This window comes from Anser brachyrhynchus (genome assembly GCF_964034855.1).
Source record: "Anser brachyrhynchus genome assembly, contig: SCAFFOLD_292, whole genome shotgun sequence".
Lineage (NCBI taxonomy): Eukaryota > Metazoa > Chordata > Aves > Anseriformes > Anatidae > Anser > Anser brachyrhynchus.
Genome location: NW_027664085.1, coordinates 1 through 27843, shown reverse-complemented (window position 1 = coordinate 27843; position 27843 = coordinate 1). Strand labels below are relative to the sequence as shown.

Here is a 27843-nt window from a genome sequence, read left to right as displayed (position 1 = left end):
GAAAGCCCTGGGGGTGGCACTGGGGGTCCTGAGGGCAGCGGGCTGGGGGTGAAGGGGAGGGGGAGGAGGGGGGTAATGGGCTGGGTAGAGGGGTAAGGGGGTAAGTAAGGGGCTGAGGGGGTAACTGAGGGGGTTAGGAAGGGGCTGAGGGGGTAACTAAGGGGGTAACTAAGCCGTTGAGGGGGTAACTAAGGGGGTAACTAAGCGGTCGAGGGGGTAACTAAGGGGGTAAGGAGGTGGGTAGGGGGTAACTAAGGGGATAAAGGGGCGGGTAAGGTAAGGGGGTAAGTAAGGGGGTAACTGGTGGGCTGAGGGGGAAGGGCCCGCTGTGGGGGGGCCGCTCCTCACCCGCTTGCTCCTGGCACAGGGGGGCTTCGCGGCGCCCAAACGGTGGCGCCGCCTCTTCACCTTGCCGCCGGCCGCTCCTCCTCCTCCTCCTCCTCCTCCTCCTCCTCCTCCTGCTCCTCCTCCTCCTGATCGGGCTCCTGGGCTGCCGCCCGGCGCCCCGCCGCCACCGGCCCTGCCACCGCCGGCCATGCCGCTGCCGGTCGCGCCGCTACCGGTCGCGCCGCCCGAGGCCATACCGCCCCCCCCCCCGCGTTCGGTGCCGTCACGGGGCCCCCCCGCCCCCCGCCGCCACGCGCCGCGGGGCCTGCCCTGCCCCTCGTGGGAATAAAAATGTTGTTTTTGCAGAGTTACGTTGTTTAAAGGTAAGGAATGGGGTATCGAGGTGTGCTTGCAGCGATAAGAACGCTTAGCAGGCGACCTTGTAAAATGCAGACAACCAGACTCCGTAGAACAATTCGGGGAAAATCACGGTGTTGAGTCAAGTCAGGTAAGTGAAGAAACATTACCGCTTCAACCAGTAAAAAAGTCAAAAGAAATTCGAAATTTAACAGGCCGGCAACTGAAGGCCATGCATTGTCTGGGAAGCATCAGACAGATTGTGAGCCTGGATCACCCCCTCAGCGGGGAAACAGGGGAGGGTCCCGTCATCAAAAAGTATATAAACTGGGTTTTGGAACCAGCAGGGGCGCTCCTGCTCGTGGGACGCCCGCCACTGCGATCGCGAATAAATTCCTGCTTCGCTGAGCTCCTCGCCTGAGCCCAAGTTATTGGCTACGGAGTGTTTCTCACAATTTGGGGGCTCGTCCGGGAGCCAGTCGCCTACTGGGGAGCCCCACCGCCGCAGCAGCAGGAAGGCATGCCCCGCTGATTTCAGCGGTCCTGTGCATCGACGGCGGCGGTTCTGCGGAGAGCTGACAGAGGGCCCGAGACTGATGAAAGAGGCAGGATCCGTGAAGGAGTGGGGAAGGGAAGAAGGCAGGCACTCCGGCTTTGAGAATTGATCCGGTAACTCTGTGCACAGACCAAGGTAAGAAATAGGAAGTATTGCCTTGGGGGTCGGGTGAGACTCTGTGTGCCGTGTGATTGAGACGTACTTTTGTACGGAGCGAGTGTGGAGTCCTGATCCGCGGTTCCGCAGCTCCGCGAGGGGCGCGGCCGGAGACGGACGAAGCGTGAGATAAGGGAGAGAAAGGAAGAGTCTCGGGAAATGTGGTGTATGGTAAGCCCTTGCACGGGGAAGTGCTTGGCAATACACCAGGGAAATTTGGTGTGCGGTAGTCCTCGCACGGACGGGACGCCCGCCACTGCGATCGCGAATAAATTCCTGCTTCGCCGAGCTCCTCGCCTGAGCCCAAGTTATTGGCTACGGAGTGTTTCTCACACCCTCCCCCTCCCTCCCTCGCGCGCCCCCTCCCCTCACGGGAACGCGCGCCCCCCCCCTCCCGCTGCCGCTCCCGTTCCTCGCCCCGCCCCGGTCCCGTCCCGGTCCCGCCGCCCTCCCGCTCCCGCCCTCAGGACCCGGCCGCCATAATGAACCCCGGCCCGGCCACCGTAAGCACGGGGCTAGGAGTCACCTCCAGAGCCTCCCCGCGCCGTGGCGCCGACCGCTGGTGTGCCGCAGCACCGCGCCGGGCGTGGGACGGCGCCCCGAGCCCACAGTGCTCGTCAGAAAAGCCCCGCACCGACAACCGATACCCCCGCACCGACAACCAACAGCCCCCACGCCGACAACCAACGCACAAGCAGTGTTTTAGGCCGGATTCGTGGCCCCGTTGGTCCGGGAAGCAGTCGTCACGCTAAATTCTACCCCACGGCAGGGGAACGATGGGCATCGTGACAGATCGCCGCCCCAGAAAATAAACACATAAATAAAGAATAAAAACGATAACGGGACATGAATCGTGCCCTTAATAACAGACATTGGGCAGTGAAATCACCGACTTCTGCAACAATACGTGCTCAGGGAACTGACTAAAACCCCTCCTGCATCGGCCATGTAATAGCTAGGCAAACATCACATAATACTTCCCTCCCTCATGTACACCAAACCTATTAAGGCAACCATAGTAGCGTGATAACGTGATTTTTCTCCTCCAGATCAGCGTCAAAGGCAGCTACGCTAGGTTTGCTCATAAGTTCAAACGCTGCTTTATTTATTTATTTGAATTCCATTTTTCTTATTTAGAAGGATTTCCATAGGGTGACAGGCCTTTAATGACACTCACGACTCAGAAACATTTGCCGATGCAGTCAAACGGTGTCTATTAACGCGAGGCACTGAAGTTAATTGGTATTAAAAATGAGCCAAAACGAAAGGCAAGTATCTGCGTGTCCAGCAGAATGACAGCGATCATCACCATTTGATCAACCTTCCCTGTGAGGTCTATCTGCAAGTTACTTTGAGGTAGCGTTAGAAAGAAGCGGTTAGTCCAGAGCATCCCTGCAAAAAGAAACATCCACGGCTTAAGTACCGTTTACTCTTTTGGTATCCTTTTAAGTACTTTTTACCCGTTTCGGACTCCTGCCTCTTCCCGGCTCACTGATGACAGCATTAGCAGCCCCTCAAGCTACTGTCCTACAGCCTTTCCCATCAGTGAAGAGATAGGAAAAACCCCACTACTTCTTGGAAGAGAAAACCAGCAGGTTTTTGAATAAAAGCACTCTCTGTTGCAGCTAGGTACAACGAAAAGAGTTTATGAAATCATTACGGGACATTCTTGTAGAAAACTTCCTCAAGCTTGGAAGAAAAAAAAACATTTCAGCTAAGTAAAACAGAAAATAACTGGAAGAAGTGAAGTATGGCGGTGTTGGAAAAGTTGCTTCAAAGACTTGTTTAATTAAAAAGAAGGAAAAAAGCAAGTTCCTACTGCAATCCCATCTTTGTCAAACTGATGGCGGGCACCAGTACGATGTGTTCAGCTAACACAGGCTGGAAGTTGTAACTGCAGCTGTGAAGTTTACCCAGTAAAAAGACTCCGCAAAGCATTCTAGCAGTTCCGATGCAATCACTGCTTCCTGAATTTATGACTCACGGTTAACACGGCAGTACAGGAAGAAGTCTGGCATTCACTGCGCTCTTACGGTAAAGAATCTGCCCTGCGCACACCATCCCAAGCCAGGTATGCGCTCCTAACAGGAAAGGACGATAGGCTGATAAGTCTCAGCAGAGGGAAAAAGACATCAGAGAACTACTTTATAACAGCAGCACGCGGGCTGCAACCAACGTTCTCTTCCTCTCATCATTTTCATTTCTGTGGACTCCAAGAGAATACACTCCCAACATTTTTCAGCTCTGGAGAACAAACAGCCCAACCAATCTCATTCACTGAACTACAAAACTGGTATTTTCGCTATCTAGTCCGGAAAAGGAGGCGCACGTCTCTAACGTACAGTGTAGAGACCTTGTTAATAGGCAAAGTCTGCATAAAATAGGTGGCCACAGCCTGATTTTCTGACGTTCAGGGCCTTGGGTCACACACCACCACAGCATCAGACTTAATGAAGTCACCAATCTATGTGGGCCCCTCATTACACAGGTCACATGTTATGGACCAACCTCTCAAAGGCCAAAAACCAGCACTGATACTGCCGGGCCAACACACATCTGTAGCATCCCATTTCTGGGTGACAACACAATGAATGTTTCCACAAAGTACTCGATGCAACCTAACTACTGTGTTTGGTGATGCAAAGCAAGCCGTGTCAAAGCAGCGTAGCACCCAGGCACATTCCTGGAAGATGTTTTGCTGCTCACGTTGAAGAAAATAGATAAAAAAATCCTGTGCAGTTTGCACTTCTGAGCTCAAGTACCACAGCTATGCACTACAATTGAAGTGGCATCAAAGCTTGTAAGGTTTTGAAGCTTCAGCACTGCCATCCAAATTCAAGGAGGCTGCATCTATTATCTTGAATTTGCCCCAGCTCAGTCCCCTGAAACAATTCCATAGACACGTACAAGCAACCCTTTTCCCACCCAGATTCTTTGCTTCATCTATTGCACCTCTACCTTGTGTCATATTCTTATTAATCTGCCCCTCAAAAGACTCCCTGGCTCACACAAAGAAGCAACCCAACAAATCCCTGTTCCCAGCCACGTTGCTTTCATGCTTTGGGAAGAGTTAACTGCAACAGCTCTAACTGTGATGCCACCTCACCCCCTCCACCTATGTGAGGTTCTTTGCCTTCTGTCTCCTCCTACGTCTACACCTGCACTAGAACCAGGAAGAATGTGCTTCCTACAATACTCCAAGAGCCTCTTCTGTTTCAGGATGTCATCATTTCAATTCAGGACTGAAAGTATTCCTAGCAAAAACCCAACAGCTAATAGCTAACAGAAGCAGTTGCTGGTGATCAGCTACAAGTAACCTGGAAGTACTGAGGAGTCACAAAAGAGAATTTGCATTACATTTAAGAACAGCATGCAGCTTAGGACCACTGCTTTCACTGACTACACTAAGCCATAAAAAAGAATTGGATTCTTACCTGCCATCACAGCAATTATGGTTTATGTTGCCCCCAAAACACACACGGCAGTACCAGAACTGTGTCAACTAGCTTTAACAGCTTCCCCAGCTATTAAGTACAGTAATTTCTGCTTCCTTTTTTTTCTTGGAGGAATATTCTTTTGTTTCCAGCCTCACTTACTTATTATACACACTGTTAATTAGCAACTATTTCTCCATACTCATAGGGTTATGGAGTCCCTATGACTGGAAAAGACTCTGTACCCTTCAAGATAAGAACAGCATAAAGGCAGCAACTCGCAAGACTGCTCTAGCTTAAAGCAAAGCTTTCCTCATGGCTCTCATCTCCTTTGACTTGAGTACTGTCATCCTTCTACCAGAGCTTTAAAAACTTCATTACCACGAATGAAGGAAGACCAGAGCAATCAGAGAGGGTAGCAGAGGGTATAACTTAAGGAGCTGTTACTAGGATTTTTTTGTTGTTCCTGGTGGACTATTTTTCTCCTTGCCAGCAAGGAGGGAAAACCAGCAAGTTGTTTTCTCCAAGATTTTTTTTTTTTAGGTTTAAGAACACGGATTATGTTGTAGCAATTTCTTCGCTGTAAAGCGTCAGCTGAGAAGTCTAACAGTAAGAAGGGCAAGGGAAAACTGAATGCTGATGCAGAGAGTGCCAGCAGACGTCATCCTCATTCCACGGGATGTTTGTAGCTATGGCAGTTGAAGTCTACACTTCCATATGCTTAACATACCCTATTTATAAGCCAATTTTAGCTGACCTAGCATATATCAGTAGTACAGTTAGAGCCAGCAGCCTGCAGGAAAAAGTGGGCACAGGTGTTTCCATAGCAAGGCCTGTGAGTGTCTCCCATACATACTTCCAGTCTAAGCAAGCACATGAAAGGCTTGGCTTGTCGCTTACCTAAGGAACCAGGAAAACAAGGGAAAGCTAGATTTCGCTTGTGTCCTAATGCCCATATAAAAATAAAGACAGATGAAATACCCTTACTACCTTGTTAAATTCCATAAGCCGGAAGAGAACGTGCTGCACACAGGTACAAGTAAAATCCCTTGCTGGCAGGTTTGCAGATACAAATTTTTTATTTACACAGGCAAGTCTTATCTTTAAGATAAGACCCCATTTACCTCTTTACATTTCTCGAATATTTACATGACTTCATGATGCTCCAAGAAGAGAGTGATGAACAAAAAGATTACAGAAACTGTCAAAAGCATAGCAAAAAAAACCCAACCTATCACTGTGCTTTAAAACTTATGAGCTAGAATAATGTAGAAGAAATGTAGTTTTAGCACTTTGGTCCTAACGGTCATGCTCTAGAAGACGCTTAAATAGCAGAGGGGATTTCAGAAGTGACCGTATCCAGAGGTTGCCAGTGACAATTCATGAGTGAATCGTAGAGTTCTTCGCTTGTCTCCGTGAATTGTCTGTTCATTTCATCAACATCCAAGTAGAGCTGTGGATCTGAAAATAAAAGCCTGGTAAGTCCAAGTATCAAATCTGAGGCATGCGCACAAAAAAACTTCACGTGAAATGGCTAATAAAATGTATTTTAAGCTAAGTGTAATAAGCTATTAGATCTACTAATTTTAGTGAGGTATTTAGTCCTCTAAAATTTTGAGCCTCACAGCTCCAACTTTTGGGAATTTTTATATTAGAAGGCTGGGACTAGAACTGTCTTTCAAGATAAAGACAAAGACAATGTTTAAGATAGTAAAGATAACGTTTAAGGATAATCAGCCATGAAACCCTCCCAAGAGTCATTTAATTCACTTCTACGGCAATACACGTTACATAGGATAGTTTCTAAACACTAACACAAAATGCCTCCACGTGAGGACCTTTGCAAACCTTCCAGGACACAAATATGTTTTGTACCGTATTTGTAAGTGCAAGCTGAATCCTCCTTTTGGAATCTGCAACATAAGCTTTTACCTCAGGGTGGAGAACAAAGCTTTTGCATATTACTGAGTTTCTAATATAAAATCTGTTTAGCGGAACCAATACAAAGAACAAAATTCTGTCTTAGACCATTTTCAAATGGGAATGAAGGCACAGGTACAAGAAACCTGCTGCGAAGCATTGACAGTGTCCCGTTTTACTTGATGCGGTCAGTGTATGCTGTATCAGCTTTAAAACCCCAGCTGATTGCAGATCAACCCCACAGAGGTTTGACCTCAGCTGAATTTTCAAGATGTTCTTCATCCAGTAGAGGTTGGCTTGTATTGTTAAAAGGCACAAGGATGGCTAAACTCAAGTGACAATGATAGAACCCTTATTACCGTCAGTAATTAGGTCATCACCGATTGCAGTCATAACTGAAGATTCCTGAAAGACAGAAAAGGCTAAGTTTAATCATAACTCATTTCAGAAAGCATCACAGATTCAAAGTGCTGCAGTCTCAACCCATTCCTTCTTCCTACAACTACAAGGATAGATGGCATTTTATCTACTTATTTTTAGAAGAAAGCCAATATTACAGTACAGGTTGGAAGGGACCTCCGGAGGTCACAACTAATACATTGACCACGATAAGACCACTTACAACAACTGTTTAATTTGCTTTAAGCAAAGCAAATCAGAAGAACAGGAACAGAAGAAGCGTACGCAATTATGCTGTCAAAACCATTCTTTGGTATGCGTGAACAAATAATGGTGTATAAATCACTAATTCTATGGATTTACTATTTAAGCACTTAAATACAAACACCTCTGAATGGAATCTGCTCTTTTAACTTCACACTAAGCAGAAAGCATGTTTTCAACTTCGGATTCTTTTTGCTGATTCACACAAATCTGTACAACATATTATCTGTGAAATATTTTCTTTACAGCAAGCGTGCAGTATCTTTACCTCAAAAACAGCTGGAGCCATTAAAGAATCTCCTAAAGAGCAGTCTCCAACAGCTTGCATGCTGTCATAGGGAGCATAGGAGCTGTAGTTGTAGTCAGCGTGAGCATCTTAACTCCTCTGCGAGTGGTAGTTCTGGTAATCTTGGCAATAATCATTATAGTTGTATGACTGGTACCGCTGCAATTCTGCTTTCAGTCTGAAACATGAGAAGTTGCATACAGTCAGAGAACAGAAACTGTAAACCCAGTTCTGAACTTAAACAATTTGTCAGCTTACATACTTCAAAGCTTAAAAGGAAGCTTTCCTAAACAGTCACCTAAGTGACAGCTTAAGTCACAGCTCAAAACCTCATTTCTATAGAAGCAAGCATCCTCACCTTTGCCAATACCAGAAGGAATTGTTCTCATGGATTAACTCCAGAGCCTTGACATGGTTACCTGTACACATCAAGTATTTTTAGCGTTGGCATAAGCAAGCTGCTGCTAAGTCTCTGTGCTTTGCTAAAGATTGATTTAAGACCAGAGACATTTATCAAGCACAGCTGCTTTAAAGATGCAGTCTTAACCCTTCTATCTTTTGTTTGGTTAATTACTAGATCTTATTTCCAGAAAGAAGTGAATGGAGTCAGATTATCCATTTCAAAGAAGCATCTGACGCTGCCTGTCAGTTTGCCATGTCTACCTCCACCTGCTCAGTTTTTTTGTTTGTTTAAAGTCCATTAAACATTCAACAGCTGCCAACTATACCGCTCAGGTGAAGTCAGTCTTGCTTAACAACACAATCGCGATTCTCCAGCGTGACGCCTTATTATTAGTGGGAGAATTACAAAATACACTGGTTCTTAAGAAGAAAGGGCCAGCTGATTAGCTTTCACTACTTTCCCTTTCAAGATTTTCTCAGGGGCAGCTTCAGACTAATGACAAGAACCAAGACAAGTGCTATCTGTACTAAAACTGAGGTACACTGCATAAAGAACATTCAGATAACCCAGCTGCATATTCAAAAAAATCCGCTGTTTAGACTTGTCTTCACTGATTCTGTACAGGCAGACCTCCTGTGTCTGCAGTGCCCAGTTTCTCTCACTTGAATTGGGGATGCAGAGAAGTGAGTTCTATGCTTTTGGGGAAGAATACAAGCTGAAGGCATTCTGAAATAGCTTCCAAACTCAGCAAACATGAGGGACAAACTAATCCAATGGCTGGGTATTTCAATGCTAAGAGAGCACGGTACTCAGCCATTCAGAAACGTATTACTGATGTGTATTTTAATACCTACATTTGTTTCAATACTGCAAAGCTACACAAGTTCTAATAAAGAGGTAATCCATTGTCTTGTTACTGTAGTAAACAAACAGAAGATACATCATCTTAGGTCTTCTGCTTCCAACTGCACTCTTCCTACATACAGTTGTGTAGGGAAGGAAAATCTGAAAATACTGTTGACGTTCTTCTGGATAGCCGAAGCAAGAAAACATGTTTGTGGCTTATTCTTGTTTTCAAAATAAAACAATATTAATTTAATCAAAAAATTTTGGCAAAGAAGTTTGGACAGTGCTCTCTTGGAGAAGAGCATTTCCATTCTAAAGCAGAAGGAGGCAACATTTGCAGAATTATGCTAGGTAAACAGAAACAGAAGTGTCATTTTTTACTATTTAACAGAACACACAAGCTAACCTCATGAACATACTGAAATTGTTTATATGAAGTCCTGTTTTGTCAGTATCCTGGATCAGAGTTCATCAAATTTGGTATCAATTCTTTAACCGTTCAGAGACCTGAATTGCCTTAAATAAGTGATAGAACTGAGCCGGTAGAGTAAGAAACCCTCTCAGGAAGTGCTAAGCTTTAAACTCCCCATTGCCCTAAGCTCATGAAAAGCAAAGAATAGCATTCTAAACCTGTTCTAGTAATAACGCCTTTGGCTATCTCCCTGCGTTCCCATTTTTCCCCCCCACTTCTTTCCTGTCAACCCACTGTAAAACTAGTTATGTGCTTCTCTCAAACTAGAGGGAAAGCTCTAAGAACAAGAACTCCCTAGCATATAAAACCACTTCTTGTCCCTTCTACCTTATGCAGGCCCAAACCTGAAAATATTTACCAATGCATTCAGCTTTGCTACTGTTGAGAAACAAGGCTGGTTACAATGGCAGCTAAGCCCAAGTTGCGCTGTCTGGCTAGACTTAACAGTTGGATTCCCCCAGCCATCCTGAAGCAGGTTGATGAATCCAGGGAGTCAAAACATAGGACTTCTGCATTTCTGGTTTTGTAGACTGCATCGTGTGTACAGCCACTACAGCAAGGGCCACAGACTTTCCAAAGGCAGAGCTACAAGAATCTGATTATTTAGAATAACTGTATCAATGCACAACTCCTTGGTTACCTTTTAGAAATTCCTATGCTCAGCCGGATTCCTTTTCCCCCCAGACCTGGTGCGTTCTGGCAGTCTTGCAGTGCCCTCATCTGATCACCTTGCTCACCAAATCTGACATAGGCATACCCTCTACTATTTTCAAAAGGGAGAAAACCAATTCTGGTATGCATAACAGTTACAAAGCTAACGAATTCAGTTTCTGTCTTCTACAAAAAACAGAAGATAGCAGCTACTATAGCTTCTATTACTTAAGCAACCTCTCTGGCATGTGCACGTGCACAGAAAAGGCTTTCACCAAATTAAAAAACTTGGGCCAGAAGCAAAAAGCTTATTCCTTGGTAGCATTAAGATGCAACTCACTGAGAGCCAGCAAAACAATACATTTTAAGTGCTCTCTGCGTAAGTAATCAGATTCCATATTTCTGCATATACAGCAGTTAATCAGTTAGCACTAACCCACTCCTTTTGGAGCCACAAACTTTATTGGTCACAAACACCAAGAGCTGGCTGTAATTATCTGAACCAGTATTAACCGGTACCTCTGAACTCTTCAAACAAAAATATCTTTCAGGTGCTCTTAGAAGAACAACATCAATTGCCTGCAACAATTTGATGGCTTTGCTAAACGGAGCACTGAAAAGCACAGTGGTACAGTTTCTTTTGTAGCCTGTTCAGAAATTATAGCCCCGTGCCTACAGCTTCAAATCAGGCCAAGCTTACCAGCCCAACTCTTACAGCTTAAGTTCACTGCACTCGAATGCCTTCAAGACGTGCTTTTAGGAGCCATGGAGAAGAACCCTCTGGTAAGACCACCATTATAAAGTACTGAGTGTTGTTTTACACTTAAAATAGAACTATCTGTTACAGTCATTCATCAGCTTTCCCTAGGCTGCTGCTCTCTCACTACTGAATGTGATCCTGCTCTCAGTTTCCCACTAACTTTTTCCCCCAGCGTTTATGGCCTCTTTTCATCTATGACACTTTTAAGGGACTACACCGTGTTGAAAAATGCTGGTTAACATTTCCTTTTACACAAGGTGCCTCATCGAATTTTCCTGACAAAACCAAACCCCAGAACCTTAACTAGAAGAGGAAGCACACAAACACACACGCCTCCCTGGCCACCATATCTCCCCAAAACATATCTGTTCAGTAACAGACCAACTGTAAGAATACTGCGATTAAAATCAGTATAGCTCTATACACTGCTTTTGTTCGGGATTACTAGCTAATGTCCTTCCCCTTACCCCTTCTGGAATTAATACTGAATTCTGTACTCCAAAACGCGGTTCTTAAGTCATACAAATGACATTTAACAATCAGAATTTTTCCACACAGTGATCCTCAATAAAAACTTCAATCCTCTACTGCAGTCTTTCAACAAATTAAAGGAATACAAAACTGGCTAATAACTGTTCAGTGATTTTTGGACCTTTGTAGCACTAGAGTAACAGCAGTACACTCTGCAGCATAGTTGCAAGTACGTGGGAATAAGATACTCTCTCTCATCTCTTTTTTTCTCTGAAAAGTGTGAGGCCTCTATTTCACCCTACTAAAGATTTTACCACCAACTGTACTGCTAGCATTGAGACACTGCAACTTCTGTGCTTGTATGAGATGCAGGACAGGTTCCTTAAGGTGTCGCAATTTTTTGTCTAAACCTAGTGTTGAGATCAAAAAAGGGATTGCTACTAATTGCGTACGTATCAATAACCAGGACAGAAGACATGCTGCATATAGGAATTAAACTTTTTCTAAAGCTCTAGTACATGAACATATCAAATCCCGCAGATTTTTTCTAGTATGGTTTCAGAGGTCTTACTTGATGGACATAAGCGCACAAGTGAAGACAAAAGATATTCTGTTTACCTGAAGTACATGAAGGTTTGAACTACATTCTAGTCCTGATCTTTCCAGTCAAAACTGTTTAAAAAACAACCCACCAAACAGTAAAACAAACAAGAAAACCCCATGCTTCCTCTCTACATAAAACTTTTCACAATTGTGTTTTCTGCCCACCACCTGGCTTTAAAAAGTATACGAACTTCTTTGAAAGATCATGTTTTTAGTCTGAACTCCAAATGAACAACGTGTAGGGCATGTAAAGAACAAGCACGTCATTAATGAAAGCTTTTCTCTAAAAAGGATAAACTTATTCTTGGGGAAAAGTGTGGAAACAGATGTTATCTAGGCAATATTCCTACAGGAAAAACGAATAATTTTGCCACACCTCAAAGGAAAAAATAATTGTGCTTAACAGGTAAGAAAATAAAAAAAATCAGAGCAAACCAAAAAATAAATCACAGAATATGCATCCTCGTTTTAATCATTAAGGATTACCTTTGAGCTCTGCTTTGGTGCTTGGCTTTGCACTTTCACAGGCTACACACTTCGTGGCCTCTGCTTTGTTTTGAACCAAGCAGGTCTCCCAATCCCAGCTTCCTTCAGGCTTCTTGAATTTGTCTAAATCCAGAAATTCTCCAGAAGGAGCAGAAAATGCAGATGCACTGCTACTGGTCACAGGTGTTGGACCCTCTGTGAGACAAACAAGACAGTTAACCATCCTGTTTGAACATGAACTATAAAATGAACATTAACTTTTAAATTTGATTTGTCAAATCCCACAGAAATGTTCAAAACTACTCCGCAACTCCCCCCCCCCCCGCCCCTGAAAAAAATAAAAGCCACCAAAAACCCACAAAGAAACAAACAAACAAACAAAAAAAACAGAGTGGAACTCAAAGCTTCCAAACAACACACAACTCTGTTCAGCACACAAGCTTCTGCTGCTGTTGACCACAGTGTAACCTCCATAAAGAGGCCTGACAGGTGCCTTTTAAAAAAAAGGTGCCTTTTAAGAGAGAAGCAGAAGATAACGCTTCAAATTCAAAACCGGAAAGACAAGAATGGCTCTTCCCTTCCACGGCACACGCAGAAAACTTTTATCCTAGTATTACTTGCATCGCTCTTCCTCCTGACAAGTGCAACGTAACCGTGCAATTCACTGCACCATGGTCACAGTAAACCCCTCATTTCCAAAATTCCTCCTTGCAATGGCAAGAGCCTCAGACAAAGATGCCGACTGACCGCTCAGAGGTTGGAAGTCCAAGAGAATCAACTCTGTCTGAAATCCATTATCTTACCTCAGGAAATTTCAGTCTTACCGCACAGGATGATTACAAAAGCCCGGTCTAGTCCATCTTAATTTGTTTCTTCCACGATATATTTGCACAGGTGTTTTTCGATGTAATGGCATGTTAAATGACATTTAGAGTCAAAGTTAGAATTAGAATCGTATTTTAAAAACAATACAACCACGCTCAAAATCAATTACGGTCACACACAATGGGAAACAACCCAGTACTGCCCTGAAGAAGTTACCCAGCGGGTCACTCGCTTTCTTGAAGCCTACCACTGACCTTCATAGGCATCTCTCTGCTTTAGCTTAAGACTAGTTAAGACTACACTGTCTTGAAATCTGGCTTCACATCTCCCCTCAATTACATACAAACGGTGAGTAGAGGCATTTTGGACACATTCTGTAATTTTTTTTACTTATTTTTTGAAAGAGAAAAACACTAATTTTTAACTCTTTCTATGGAGTTCTCATTTTCGCCAGTGAAAAATCACTATGTTGTTTTTAAATTAAGTCACCCACTTCAGCCATCTTCCCTCACCAGCTGCAAAGCTGGGGGTATCTGCATTGATCCAGCTCCGTACTAATACATTTCACAATCAGTTCAATTTATGCGACAGGCTGGAACCTGGGCTGAGACCTCTGAAGTGCCTGTAAACCAATCCTGCAGACAGCCGCTAACCCATCAACCGTACCTGGGAATCGTGTTGCTTAAAATATTCCATATATGCAACGTACTTTTATTCTGTACAAGATTCACAGAGGCTAGGATGGAAACAACAGGAAAAAAAGGACCATACCTGGTTTCTCAGACTGACAGGCTACACATTTGTTATCTTCCGTCTTATTTGGTACAAGGCATATTCCACAGTCCCAAGAGCCTTTGTCCTTCTTAAATTTGTCTTCAAAGCCCAGAGTGGCTGTTGTGTCAGTGCTGCTCGAGGAGGATGTCACTGTCACCGAGCTGTCTGTGACCACTGGTCATGTCAGAGCAGGCATTACTCCCGTTCCAGGTTTTGGTGTCTCACATGCTATACATTTTGTAGCTTCCGGTTTGTTTTGGACAAGACATGTATCACAATCCCACGTTCCAGGTACTGTTTTGAATTTGTCTCCAAAGCCCAGCATCCCTGCTGGGGGCGCTGCTGGCTTTGAGGTGTCGCATTGACTTGAACTTACTGTCTGTTTCATACTCTCAACTGTTGAGGCTTTAGTAGCTTGACAAGTTACACATTTGTCCTTTATGTCTTTGTTTTGCAGAAAAGGGTCACATGTATCAGATTGCCAGTACGATGCTTGTTTAGAAGTCTCTTTACCTGCAGAAAAAGTTGTTATTGCAGGCCTAGTATAAACCACTGTGCTTGTTGTAGGTTGCGCAGACGTAGAAGAGCGTGTTTTCAACAATCCAAAGTCTAGGAAGCAAGAAAAAAAAGTCTTCCTGTTAGCGCAGCACCTCACTACATGTAACTAAGTGACTTTACTAGAGGGCAAAAATTTCAACCCAGGTGCCAATGGTTACAACTAGACATTCAGACCGAGCGCAACAGGAAGTCCCCAGAAATCTTATCTAAACGGATGAAATTTCATCTGCTGCACTGGGTCACAACAGAACATTTCGTTAAAGCTTCATTTAACTCTTTGTTTCCAAGCAAGCTTTAAATCAACATTTTCACTGGTCGATACAAGTACAAACAGACAGTAGCTGACTGAAATCTGACAGTCCAACGTGGAATGGAAATAATACAATTTGATTAAGACGCGATGCCCAATCGAATCAGATTTCTAAAGCTCCTCCTTCCGTAGCAGATGACTCAAATCTACTCCAGTAACTGTACAGAAGTTTGTACTCGGAGCAGCAATCCATACGGTATTTTCCCACAGATGCTGAATATTAATTAAATAATAAAAACTCAAGACAATTGAACAACTGTCTAATTTTCTATAATTAGGACAACTCCTTATTTAAAAGGTGGCAATTTTAACAGAAAAGACAAGCTACTAATACAGAAAGACTAAAGGAAATGCATCTTAAACAGCAGCTCAAGTTGCTTGTAAATCTACCTTGAACATAGTTGTTTTGTGGTTTGTTTGTTGGTTTTTTTTAATCAAAAATGAAGTCTTTGAACAATGTGGATTTAGATTCTGCTTCTTTTAAACCGATAAAGAAAGTGAATGTCACTTCACTCAGAGGTCTTTCCTTAAACAAAATGCACAATGTATTTTCTCTCACTTAGCTCTTTCCAACAGAGAAATGTGCTGCCTTCTTAACAAGTATGTAAGTTAGAAGAAGACTTTTGGGAAAAGATCAAATTCAATAAAGCCCTTTTTCTTAAAAGATATCTTTTCCACAGACACACTTTATGAAACTGTTGAAAACAATTGCAATTGCTTAAAAACAAAATTCAGAAAAGGGTTTTTAACGTAAAACACTCCACTTCTGTTTGCAGTTTAAATTTTAATCCACAGGAGCCATTGTAAGCTAAGGCCCAAAGATTCGCAGCTTTCGCCATGTATTTGGAACTGAAGCTCTTTCCTATTCTTTCTTCACCTGGGCTGAAGGTGGGACAGGAGTGTTGAGCTTTACAAACATTTCCTTTTCAATTCCACAAATTGTATTTACTTAAAATGAAACATCGATTATCTGGCTAATTCTCTTAGTACCTCATTTACAATTACATCCTAACACGTAAAGGAGATGCAACCCATCTGCTTTTCATCTTGCAGTTTTACTTCCAGCAACAAACACCACTTAGAATAGAAGGGGGCAGATGCACCCTAACAAACGCAGCGCTTAATGTAATGCTCTCCTACATTCATATTTATAGCAGATACTCTATTAACCATAAGTCGTGTGTTGGTTTTTTTTTAATAAAAAATGCTAGCGTATTTTTTGCAGCATCTTTTTAAAAGGAGTTCATTATCTCACCAGGATTTTTTAGAACGTCTAAGACGCTTCCTTCCTTTAAGACGTGGGCAGTGGTGAAGGGACCACCAGCAAAATCTTTGACCTCCTCTTTCTGTGTGTTGATGTTGGTTGAGGTGGTGGTGTCTTTTGAAACAAAAGAAAACAAAAACAGCTTTCACAATGTGACCTAGTTAGAGCAGATTATACTCACTTTTGTTAGAAACAAGAATTTCCAGCTTCATGCTTCTCACATAAGAATCTTCACAAATTCTACTTACTTTGCAATGCTTTATGATTACAAGCAAAACAAAAAGCAACAAAACAAAACAAAAATTATAAAAGCAGATCTGTCACTGGAAAAATACTGCAGAAGTCCAACACTGCCTGGAATTGCTAGCATGCGCAGACAGGACAGATTGAAGATTTAATAAAGAAAAAAAGGAAAATCAGCACTTCAGATCTGAAGTGCTAAAGTTTCAGTTACCTAGGGTAAGAAAGGGCGTCACTGGAGTACCACTGGGTCCAGAAAGTTCTGCCGATTTTACAACGGGAACACTAAATGTAAACCCAATCTGCTATGAACAAGAGAGGTTTTTCAGATTCTCAAGCCACAGGAACTCCAATCGAATGCACACACAAAACCAAATCTGAAAGCTGCTCTTCACATTTGTAGCACGCATGCTGAATGACAAATTATAAGCCAGAAGCCTACATACTTTTCTCCATCAAGGCAGATTCTGCTTTAGTGTTCTGCAACAGCCTACTAAATGCCTAAGAAAAAAAGTCAAGCTCCTTTATTATTTTACTTACAGAAGACGTAGGTAGCACTTCTGCCTCAGTAGATTTCACAACTGGAGATGAAAACGCAAACTCAGGACTGCTAACAGTACTTGTTGGTTGTATCTGTATTTTCAAAAGAATTAAAGGTTTATATTTAAGAGCAACAACTACCTGAATTCACTATCCAACAGAAGTCCCGCAGTGACGTCGAAAAACCTGATGTTTGAGTTATTTTGCAGATAAAAGTAATAATAAAACACAGGGAAGTTTCCAAGTGGGTATAGGACAATATCTTCAAAACCAAATTCCAGAAACTGAGAGGAAAAGCTGGAGATGCTACTTAGGTCTAAATGCACGGAAAAGCAAGCCAGGAAGCTGAAGAACGGCAAACTCAGCCCAATGATACTCCAAGAACTTCAGCAAACACCTCAACATGTTAAAGCAGCTGTCTACTTCAAACCGTACAAAAAATATTTCAAGTACTCTGGAACAGATTAATGTTTATTTTATTGCAATAATATACCAATTATTGCACCCTAGGCTCATTCTATGTGAGGCTCATATGACCACGTTACCTCTAATTTAATAACTTAAATAAAGTTGTGGTTTAACCATTGCAGGCAACTAAGCACCACACAGCCACTCGCTCACTCCCTCCAAGTGGAACAGGGAAAAGAACCGGAAGTAAAGAAGTAAAGTTGTTAAATTTGAGGTAGCATTAATGACTCATCGCATGTAATGGCTACCTGGAAAGACAAATGCCATAACCCTGTACATACTCCCCACTCCTTCCCCTTCTTTCCCCCAGCATTTATTGCTGAGCATGATGCTAAATGGTGTGGAATATCCCTTCGGTCCTCTGGGCTCCGCTGTCCTGGCTGAGTGCCCTCCCAGCCTCTTGTGCATCCCCGACCTCCTCGCTGGCAGGGCAGCGTGAGAAACAGAAAAGGACTTGTCACTGTGTAAGCACTGCTCAGCAACAGCTAAAACACCAGTGCCTTACCAACACTGTTTTGCTCACAAATCTGCAACACAGCATCATCTACTACGAAGAAAATTAACTCTACCCCTGCCAAAACCACTATAAATAACTTGGCATAAAGTCCACACCCCCCTTCCCCCGCAGACTTCCACAGCATTTGAAGCAGTTATACAATCACGTTAAATGGGAGTTGGCAGGCTCTAAGACTGAGAGAAGCAGAATCAAAACATTTATGCCTTTTTCCCCAAACTGGCATACAACCCCAATTCATTCAGCTGCGTAGAAACTAATATTTGTTAGTTTCATGAGCACCACAGAAAAAGTCAACTCGCAATAAAGCAGTATACTCATTGTAAACATTATTTATAGCATAAAGATTTACCTTGCCCGCCGCCGTCGCTGCTGCATCTGCCATGCCTGCCGCCTCCGTTGAATTTGCCACGCTTGTCGTTGCCGCTGTTGACCTTGATATGTCCTTTGTCATCAGCAGGTATGGCATGCCCGCCGCCATTATTGGATATGTCAAGCCTGAGGGCACTGTTGAACACGTTATGCCTGACGTCGCCGTTGTATATATCATGTCCTCCACCTCCTCCTCTGATAGATCTGTCAAGTCCTCCACCTCCGATGGATCTGTCATGCCCTCCACCTCTGATGGATTTGCCATGCCCGTCGCAGCTGCTGGAGTTGCCGTGCTCATTGCTGCTGTTGAAACAGCGCTCGGTGACGCTGAGACAGCGCTACTACCAACGAAACTGGAATTGAACTGAGGCAGCGATGCAGCACTGATGGGTAGGGGTATTTTCGGTAGCACTGGTTCCTCCACTTCCTAAAGTTGCAAATTTTAATTTTTCTTATACAAGACATACTACTTTCTCACCCCATCCCACCCAATTTATTAACAAAATTAAATAGAACAAAAATCCATACAAATTAAGAGAAAGCAAGTTTCCAGAAGAAATCCCGATCTCCCCACCTCTGTCTACCACGTCATTTTAATTTATGGCAGGCCTGCTTCCACATTATACTCTATTCAACAACTGTACAGCAAGAACACTGAAAGTTAACTCAAAACCTGTGCGGAACAGAGATGCACAGATCACATTTTTTTTCTTTCTTCTCTGTACTTTAGTCATCAAAGCTCTAGAGAAGCATCATCCTTTCTAACTACCCTCGCATGGCTTCAATTAAGAGTACACTCTCAAGACAAGTGAGAAAGTGTTCCTCTTGCAAAATTAGGCAGGATAGCTGCCAAAGTTTCTAAAGTCACTACAGCAGTGAACGTGGAAAAAGGTAATGTTTAAAGAAGCAGGTAGGTTCAAAAACCAAACTAAACACAAAAAGCACCAAAGAAAGTCAGACTAGCAGCACTGAAGATTGTGTTCTGGTAAATACAGTCTATACCATGTATCAGGATGCAAATATAAAAATCAGAAAACAGCCTCTTAACAACTTCAATTTTCATCCCTGCCACTTACTTTATTTGATTACTAAGATTGGATGAGTTATGTTTTAAATGGCATAGGAAATCTGACCAAAATTTGTACAGTACTATCATGATCTACTTAGAAATGACTAGGCAGGGATGTAAGTTGGTACTACTGATATTCAGTGCATCCTGTAGCTTACATCTGTTTCACAGTTTTGATTTGAAAAGTTTATGGAACTTTTGATATTTGGACCATTATTTTATTTGTGTTACAGGAATAAACAACAGTGTTTACGATTTCTTTATATTGCATCATCCTGAAGTCCCATTTAATGATTTGAAACTTAAATTAACTTAAATACTTAATATTAACTTAATATTAATTAAATACTTAATATTAACGTAAATACTTAAATTAACTTACAGGCAGCTTATATAACATCCAATAAAAGAAAAATTAATCTGAATATTCATGGTCATAGTTTTATGGAATAGATTTTTCCTATTAAAATGAGAAAAAAACTCTCTCACAATGAGTTTGGTGAGTATCAAAAACTGAGTCATCGTTAGCAGACATGCAGAATGCTGTCTTCTACTACTCTTTCAAACTCTTGGCCTGTATCTTTCTGTATGACTTAAATATGAAACCAAAAATTAAGCTTTTTTTTTTCTTTTTATACTTGGCACTCGTTTCAAGTATCATTCCTGTAGAAAAACTATACAAACCTTCACCAAAACATTACTTCTCTTCTTAGGACTCATTCATTCAATTGCTAACGAGAAATGTTATAGTTTGAAGAATCTCCAAGGTAAGAGAATTAAAAATTTCAAAATTACATAAGCAAAGTTCAGGTATTCAAAGACAGGAAATCAATTGGAGCCTGCTCTGAAACCCACAAGAAAACAAAAACAATGCAAAAATAAAGCGGTATTGTTATAATTTACTATGATGCAATAAAACTGACACACTTAGCTAGTTACTTCAGTAAGCTCAGTGACAGCAATTAATTTAAGAGTCACTTACCTGTTCTTGTACAGCTCTTGATAAATAGTGTATTCCTCTTTCCCTTCTCATTTTGCCGCCTCCGCTACTCACTCCTGAAGACAGACCATTGGACGCAGCAGTACTGAATTTGTAGCTGGTCACATTGCTAGCACACGACAGTACAGAAGTTGGGGGAAACAAGAGAAAAAAAAATCACCAGCCAAATTTTTTTTCAAGATATTAGAGCTGTTATTAGTCCTAGAATTGAAACCTGCTGATCAGAAAAAAACTAAAGCTGTCTCACAAGTTGCTAAACGCTGGTAAATACTTGATGTTCTAAATAGGAAAAACTTTATTAACAGCAGCAATGAAAAGGACATACATAAGTGCACCGTTCACACGGGAACAATGACTAAGCCAGAAGACCTGAAATAGAAGAGCTGATTTAGATTGTTATTTTCCAGTGCTTCCTTTAAATAGGACTGGTTCTCTGATTCTGCGATGCACGTGTATCTTTTGCAGGGATATAAAAGAACAGCTCACAAAAATACAGAAAGAGTGCACATATGCACACATACACATGGGAAACACTGCCAACAGCTCTGATAGAATAGGGACGCCTTAGACTTGTGTGGCAAGGTAATATGGCCTAAGCTTCAGAAGCAGCTCTGGCTTTCATGTGGCCATCAGCAGGAACAGCAGAGGTGTTTGGGTATGCCAACATTCCAGAAGTCTTTTCAGACATGAATACAGATCCCTTTTGTAAGGCATACAAAGGCGTTTTTCTGGTACTTAAAAAAGCCTAGCTCAAAACCAGAAAGATATCCTAATCCAAGAGCAAATGGGGAAAAAATAACCCAAACCAGAAGTGGAATAGGGAATAACTCTAACAAAAGTACTATGGCAAGAAAATGAAGTATGCCTGGAAAAACTGTGACCTCAAAGCTTATCTTGCAGCCAATCAGTCAGTCAGTACAAAAGTGCATTAGATCGCACTGGAAGACACCAGGTCAAACTCCCACAATACTGAGGAGGAGAACTGGTCTAAACTTGTCAAATACTTGACAACAGCCTGCTTAGCACTGTAACTGCATAGAGGAAGACAGATCCCTAAGGCAGATGCTCAGACTTTTCTCTAATCCAAACTGTCAATCCATTAGAATTCTGAAAAAAGTCTTACATCAAAATAGATCTTCATTCAGACAACTATCGCTTGCCCATAACAGCCCATATTCCTCTTTCTGTTAACACCTGTGAGCTTCAAGGGGGCAAAGACAGTTGTCAGCCTTCAAGCAAGTCTAATCTACAATTGGACTCAGGATATAAAATATATATATATATACACACACACGCATAGATATATAGCATTGGTGGGCCAGAGATTTACTGAGTATTCCAACTCAACTGTCCAAAGGGACTCTTGCCAGCAGATCAGTGTGGTGCTCCTGCTCCAGAACATGGCACCCAACAGAGACCAGCATCACAAAAAACACTACCACCACTACCTACTCTACAAACAAAAGGTAGGGCACTGCAATAAACTTTGTGAACGAAATCAAAAGCAGTGTGAGTTTTCTGTATCTCCTTCCTAAATGGAGAAGTAGAAAGGAGTTCTAACAAAGACAATTTAGAACAGTTTGAAAAAAACATAATTAAAACCCAGCACCTGATTGCACCTGTACCAGAACCTTAAAGCCAGTCGCTTCCACCCCTAAAAAGGTGGTTGTTGTGAAGTCCAACTTTTAGATGCCAAAACAAAGTGTTGAGTTCTTTCTGCAAGCCAAAGAATGCCCATGGTCACCTAAGAATTGCTTGGCAGATGAGCATAGAGTCAACAAAATTCCCTGCTACTGTTCTTTGAAAAGAGCGACTCCCTAAAAACCGAGTGCAAAGTCCCTTAACTCAAGCATTATTACCCAAAACACCATTTGCCCAGAAGGAAAAGCCATCAATATTATCTGGAGGATAACTCATTTGACCTAAACCAAGAAAGCAGTATAACACAAAGCAGTCTCCTCAAGAAGAAATTAAATTAATTCTGCTGGATTTTTTTTATTTTAGAGATGAGTTAGCATTTGGCCTCAAATGATTCTAAAGAACACATGGTCTTCATGTGAACTCAAAGCAGACAATTAACTTCATCATGAAAGGAGTATTAAAAAAAAGAATAATAAATCATAAATCTTCCTCCATGTTTTTGCTTAAAAAATAAAGAAAAAAACACATCAATAAACATCCTCCTGAACTGTAACTCACTTCGCCTACTTCACCTTCTAAAGAATGCTTCAGAAAGAATCATCCCATTAGGACAGAGCTTTCAAACTGCAAGCAATTAAATAGCTAAAACTAATAGCTTTTCCCCTAGGGAACATTAAGAGGGACAAATTATTTTGTTATAAGTAAACTGAGTTATAAACCATGAAATATCTGTCAAAGCAAAATTTGTAACGCTACAGATTTAGTTAAACTACAAAATGAGCCATATTTCCTGTAGAAGGAAAAAATTAGGCCTCCAATAGCAAAGATCCTTTCTGTGGATACAGCATTATAACGTGCTTCGTTTCCCATCTTCGTATCCTTCTCAGAAGATAAACTTGGGATAAAAAGTGGTGTATCAGTACTTTTATTCTTGCTCATCTTCCTTCCTTTCATAAAAACAACAATTTTCTCAAAGTTATATTGATCTTCAAACACAATCCAGACTTTGCAGCTGCCTCAAAATACAAAATTTTCATTGGATTTCCCATTCCTTTTACTGAGAACTGTCACCACCTTTCAGGTGCAGACCGTACTGAAAAAGGAGATTTCTTTCTTTCTTCAAGTAAGTTTTAAATTAATAGATGTCATACCTTTCAGATGGTTCTGCTCGCTGTTCTGCAGGCAAAGTCTTCTCTCTCATCCCCTGCAAGTTAAGTTTAGTTCAAGACTTAGCTGAATATGTACAGAATACACAAAGTACCAACAACCACTTCATGTGGTTTTTTGTGATTTTTATTTTATTTATTTATTTTTAATTTTATAGCCCTGAATACACCTCACCTACTTAACGTTGTTCCCTAATTCAGCATTGTGGGTACAGTTCAGTTAAATTTTGGGGCTAAAGTAAGCATCACTGCTTCACTCAGCATTGAGGACAAACTGATAGAACACTAAATCAAATTTGTCAAATCCTCTAACAAAGAAAGTAATTATTTTAAACAAAATGACAAAAATTGTGTGTGTGGGGGGGAGAGTTTTCATCAAAACTTGTGTTTGCCAACCCCGTAAAAGGGACATACTTTTCTGTTTTCTATCATTTATCAACAAACAAGAAAAAAAAAACTCTACCCCCCTAAAAACTAAGCAGTTGCTGCTACATTCATTTTAGAACTTTACCAAATGGAGATTGTGCTGGCTAAACAATACAGAGATTGAAAGAGTTAAAAGCAATAAGCAACCAGTATTACTGTCCACTTTGATTTCCAGCCTAAAAAGCCCATACACTTAACACGTGGTCATTTGTACACTCAGACTGATACTGGAAACACAGATGTTTTCGCAGAAAGAGATGCCCATTTAATTTTATGGAAAATTTATCAGACTCCATCTACTCCAAAGCAATCAAAACCGATAACTCAGCACATTGTCAGAACTCTCACTTGGAGCACATAGCTCACCTGGAATAGTTTACACAGAACACGAGCATGTTTCATCAGTGACAGCTTTGTGTACATGAGAATATAAAAGGAAAACATTTCTGTCTTTTAATATTCTTTCACTGAGAACAGGATGACTCAATAGCACATCATGACATCGTGAAAACAACCACAAGACACTGAGTGTTCCAAAAACAGAATTAAATCCATAAAAGCTCAATCTATTTCACAATGGTTCCCACTGCCTTAAAGCTCGCCTCAAACATACTATCAGTACTTTTTGCAAAGATAGGATAACAATTGGTTTGAGAAACATTCCAAGACTGGAAAAAAAAAACAGGCACATAAGGACTCAAAAATGTACTCACTTGGTACTTTGTGTCTACTCTCTGGCAAATTTTGCTGGACTGAGTAGTTGAAGTCGGTGATGGTTCAGAATACCGCGTATAACGCATCGGTTGACGGTTTACCGTTGGTGTCACAAGTCTCTTAACAGGTGGAGGCTGGAATGCATTCTGGGATTCCAGCTTTGAAAGGGAAACAGCAATCAATTTATCCTTACGTCCACCCAAATTAATTCCAATATTTATTGATGAAAACAAATTACAGAACTATAAACCTCCCCCCATCGGTCTTGGCACTCAGTGAATACGATTTGAAAATTCTGAAGACCGTTCAACTTGTAGAGGGAAATCACCAGAAAACCAGTAACGAAATCCATAAAGCTATATATAAGTAGCCAAAGTCTGACTGAATTCCATTTCAAAATTTGGCAGTTAGCTTCATAGACAAAATAATTCATGCTACCATAATTAAAATAACCCATGTTCCTAGAATATGCTCCTATCTTTTCCTCTGCCCACACTGTGATTTTTTTTTTTCAGTAGCTTAATTCATTAATTTAACATTCGAAGTGTTAAGCAACTAATTATACAGGCTTCTGGGCTTCACATTCCCTACATTTTCCCTCTTCAAAGTTACACAAACAATAGAACACACTCAAAAAAACCAACTTGTCAGTCTTACAATAATCTCATTCATTAAAATATGATCCAATGCTTTACATGTGCATTAGATGCACTTCAAGTAGTGGGTTTGACTTCCCTTTTCAAAGCATTTTCACAGACCAGAGTCAATTTTTAACACAGACCACTGCGTGTTCTGCAAAACTGACTTAACTGAACTGTCAGACAGAAAACAAACCCTAAAGGCTACAAGATTTACCGATGGCTCCGCCTGCAGTCTTAAGGATCAGAAAATACAGTCTTAGGAAGCATGCTATTGTTCAAATCAATACCAACAGGAAATTTTTGTTTACGCTGCAGCTTTAATTTCACAGTATCTCCCAGCTCTTAGTAATAGGATTCACACTCTCTCTAAAGTATATAAAAATACATCTTTCTAAAAAATATTACATTCAGTTTGAAACCTTGAATAAGACATGTTTTATGTAAGTTCACAAATCTACTTCGAGTGAACGACGGTTCATTGCTGGTTTTAAAGGTAAAAAAGAAAAATATTAATTCCCCCAGTTAGGCATTTAATACACCAAGAGCTATTCTGCCTGGTACAGTTCCTTGAAATAAGAAAAATACCACATCACTGCTACCCACTGCAGAAGTTTAGCCCGAGTGCACAAGTGTTCCGTCAACCGCATGTTCACTTTAGCAGGAAAACACACGATCGTCTCCTCAGCAAATAATTGCTTCTCATCACGGGCTACCCTTCTCCCGCCACCATTATGAATTCTAGTATTATGAATAGACAATCTATCTCCTTTCACCCACTGACAGCTGCGTGCAACATTCATTTAGTGGCTGACAATTTCAGGCTCTCTGTTGCAAATCTGGCAGATCTTTCTTAATGCCTTATCACAGGTGTATTGCTATAATATAACTGAGAATTCACACCAGATTTGGTTTTAGTTATTTGGATAATATTTATGATATACTTCACTTCTCCATGCCCTTGTAATTTGGCAGATGGTGAAAAGATGGTCCAGGAAATCTGAGATGTTTGTAAACTCTGAAGTGATTGTAAACTTAATTATACATCCATCCAGTCAAGGAATTAGCACAGAAACTTCTTGAGACACTGTCCCTTTTCTCATTAGAACAGAAGATGAAAAGTTTGCACATCTTGTTATTTCCTTCAGTCACCTGATCTTCAAGTGGTCATTTAAGGGTTTTGCAATTTAATAAGCCCAAGGATACCCCTAACTAAAGTCGTCAAAAAAAGATGACTAGTTTTCATTTTTTAAAGAAAATGAAAGGAAATCATGCTTTACCACAGCATTATCACCAGTTCTGTGCTACCTCCAAATAGGAATTTAGGAGCGTTAAGATTTATAGCGTCAGAAAAGAAAAAGAAAAAAAAAAACCTCTACCCCCCTAAAAACTAAGCAGTTGCTGCTACATTCATTTTAGAACTTTACCAAATGGAGATTGTGCTGGCTAAACAATACAGAGATTGAAAGAGTTAAAAGCAATAAGCAACCAGTATTACTGTCCACTTTGATTTCCAGCCTAAGAAGCCCATACACTTAACAAGTGGTCATTTGTACACTCAGACTGATACTGGAAACACAGATGTTTTCGCAGAAAGAGATGCCCATTTAATTTTATGGAAAATTTATCAGACTCCAACGATGGTTCATCGCTAGTTTTAAAGGTAAAAATGAAAAATATTAATTCCCCCAGTTAGGCATTTAATACACCAAGAGCTATTGTGCCTGGTACAGTTTTGCAGTTTAATGATACCCCTAACTAAAGTCATCAAAAAAAGATGACTAGTTTTCATTTTTTAAACAAAATGAAAGGAAATCATGCTTTACCACAGCATTCTCACCAGTTCTGTGCTACCTCCAAATAGGAATTTAGGAGCGTAAGATTTATAGCGTCGGAAATTAACAATTTTCCTCCTCTTTACTTTGAATGGTGATAAAAAGCACAAAAACTAGTTTTCTGTGCCCGAATGAACACGGAAGTCTGTACAAAGTCTATATGACCACTCAATCAGTATTTTTCTATTTGTGATCATTTCTTCAAGAGAAAACTTGCCTCAACAGGAATTTTAATATGCAGCTTCACCCCAAGTTGGGGGACAAGATAAAACGACTTGGTGTGTTCTAGAGTTGTTGCTCTCAACTTACAAAGATAACATAATTCTTAACCTGAGTAATCTTCACAGCCCATCATCTACTGTGGATACATGCCAATATTAACTTGATTTGATGTCTATGTCGTCACTGAGGTTTGAGAAAATTTTTCTAATAGTGATAAAGCATTGAAAAAGTTATCTACCTCAGCTTAAGACATTATTGGTTCTTACCTTTCTTCGTTTGGACTGGAAGTCAGTAATATCCGGTTTATCTATGTCCGGAGGCTAAGGGAAAAAACAAAGCATAACTATTAGAGGGCAATTTTTTTTTCCTGAGAGAGAGGGTTCCCTGCAACAAAAATGTGGGGGTTCATGGTCAACTTACACAACACAGCGGCAAAAGAGATGTCATTCTTTTAGCATCCTGTTGAAAAAATAGCGCAATAAATTAAACCGGCCACAGCGTAAGGAAGAATAGTTTTATCTTTATCCTTTGATGGCACATTTACTAAGTTTTATAAACACATGAAGCAAAAACAGATTAAAAGAAGTGCTATTTACCAACAAAGCGGTTGACAGCTTCTCCACTGCCTCCAAGATGCACCACGCTGAGGTACTCAAGGTAGCGTGGGACCACACAGTTTCTTGTCTAGCTTTCGCTCTCTTTTGTGCCTGAAAAATTAGCATTTTAAGTGTTACAATGGTCAATTCTCAGCTAAGGAGGCATGTATTTTATGTCCCAAGGCTACACTGATGATACAATCAATATATTCTGATGACAGAGAAACATGCAGTCACTGGGAGTTCAAGCCATAAAGAAGAGAATACATTCGGAGTTTAA

General features: G+C 41.2%; 1 protein-coding gene and 1 long non-coding RNA gene across 2 annotated transcripts; both read right to left on the bottom strand.

Moving 5' to 3' along the window:
* Window positions 1-1265: 1265 nt before the first annotated feature.
* Window positions 1266-22814, bottom strand: LOC308186347 (tRNA selenocysteine 1-associated protein 1-like). The gene is made up of 6 exons (XM_080608496.1): window positions 18237-22814; window positions 16114-16995; window positions 10061-14599; window positions 7795-7877; window positions 7682-7713; window positions 1266-6364 (listed from the first exon to the last, which is right to left on the bottom strand). Exons 3-6 carry the CDS (start codon window positions 10219-10221, stop codon window positions 6155-6157), a joined length of 486 nt encoding a protein of 161 aa, XP_080464622.1. The 5' UTR covers window positions 10222-14599; window positions 16114-16995; window positions 18237-22814; the 3' UTR covers window positions 1266-6154.
* A 2943-nt stretch (window positions 22815-25757) lies between these two features.
* Window positions 25758-27830, bottom strand: LOC308186339. The gene is made up of 3 exons (XR_013944020.1): window positions 27564-27830; window positions 27388-27426; window positions 25758-27287 (listed from the first exon to the last, which is right to left on the bottom strand). It is a non-coding gene; the product is annotated as an uncharacterized lncRNA (long non-coding RNA).
* Between the last annotated feature and the right edge of the window lie 13 nt (window positions 27831-27843).

Coding starts and splice junctions, on each gene's coding strand:
- LOC308186347 (XM_080608496.1), bottom strand. CDS start 10,221: ATGCATACCAGAATTGGTTTTCTCCCTTTTGAAAATAGTAGAGGGTAT. Junction 7,714..7,794: donor GAACTACCACTCGCAGAGGA/GTTAAGATGCTC, acceptor ACTGCTCTTTAG/GAGATTCTTTAATGGCTCCA. Junction 6,365..7,681: donor TGGCTCCAGCTGTTTTTGAG/GTAAAGATACTG, acceptor ACATTTTATTAG/CCATTTCACGTGAAGTTTTT.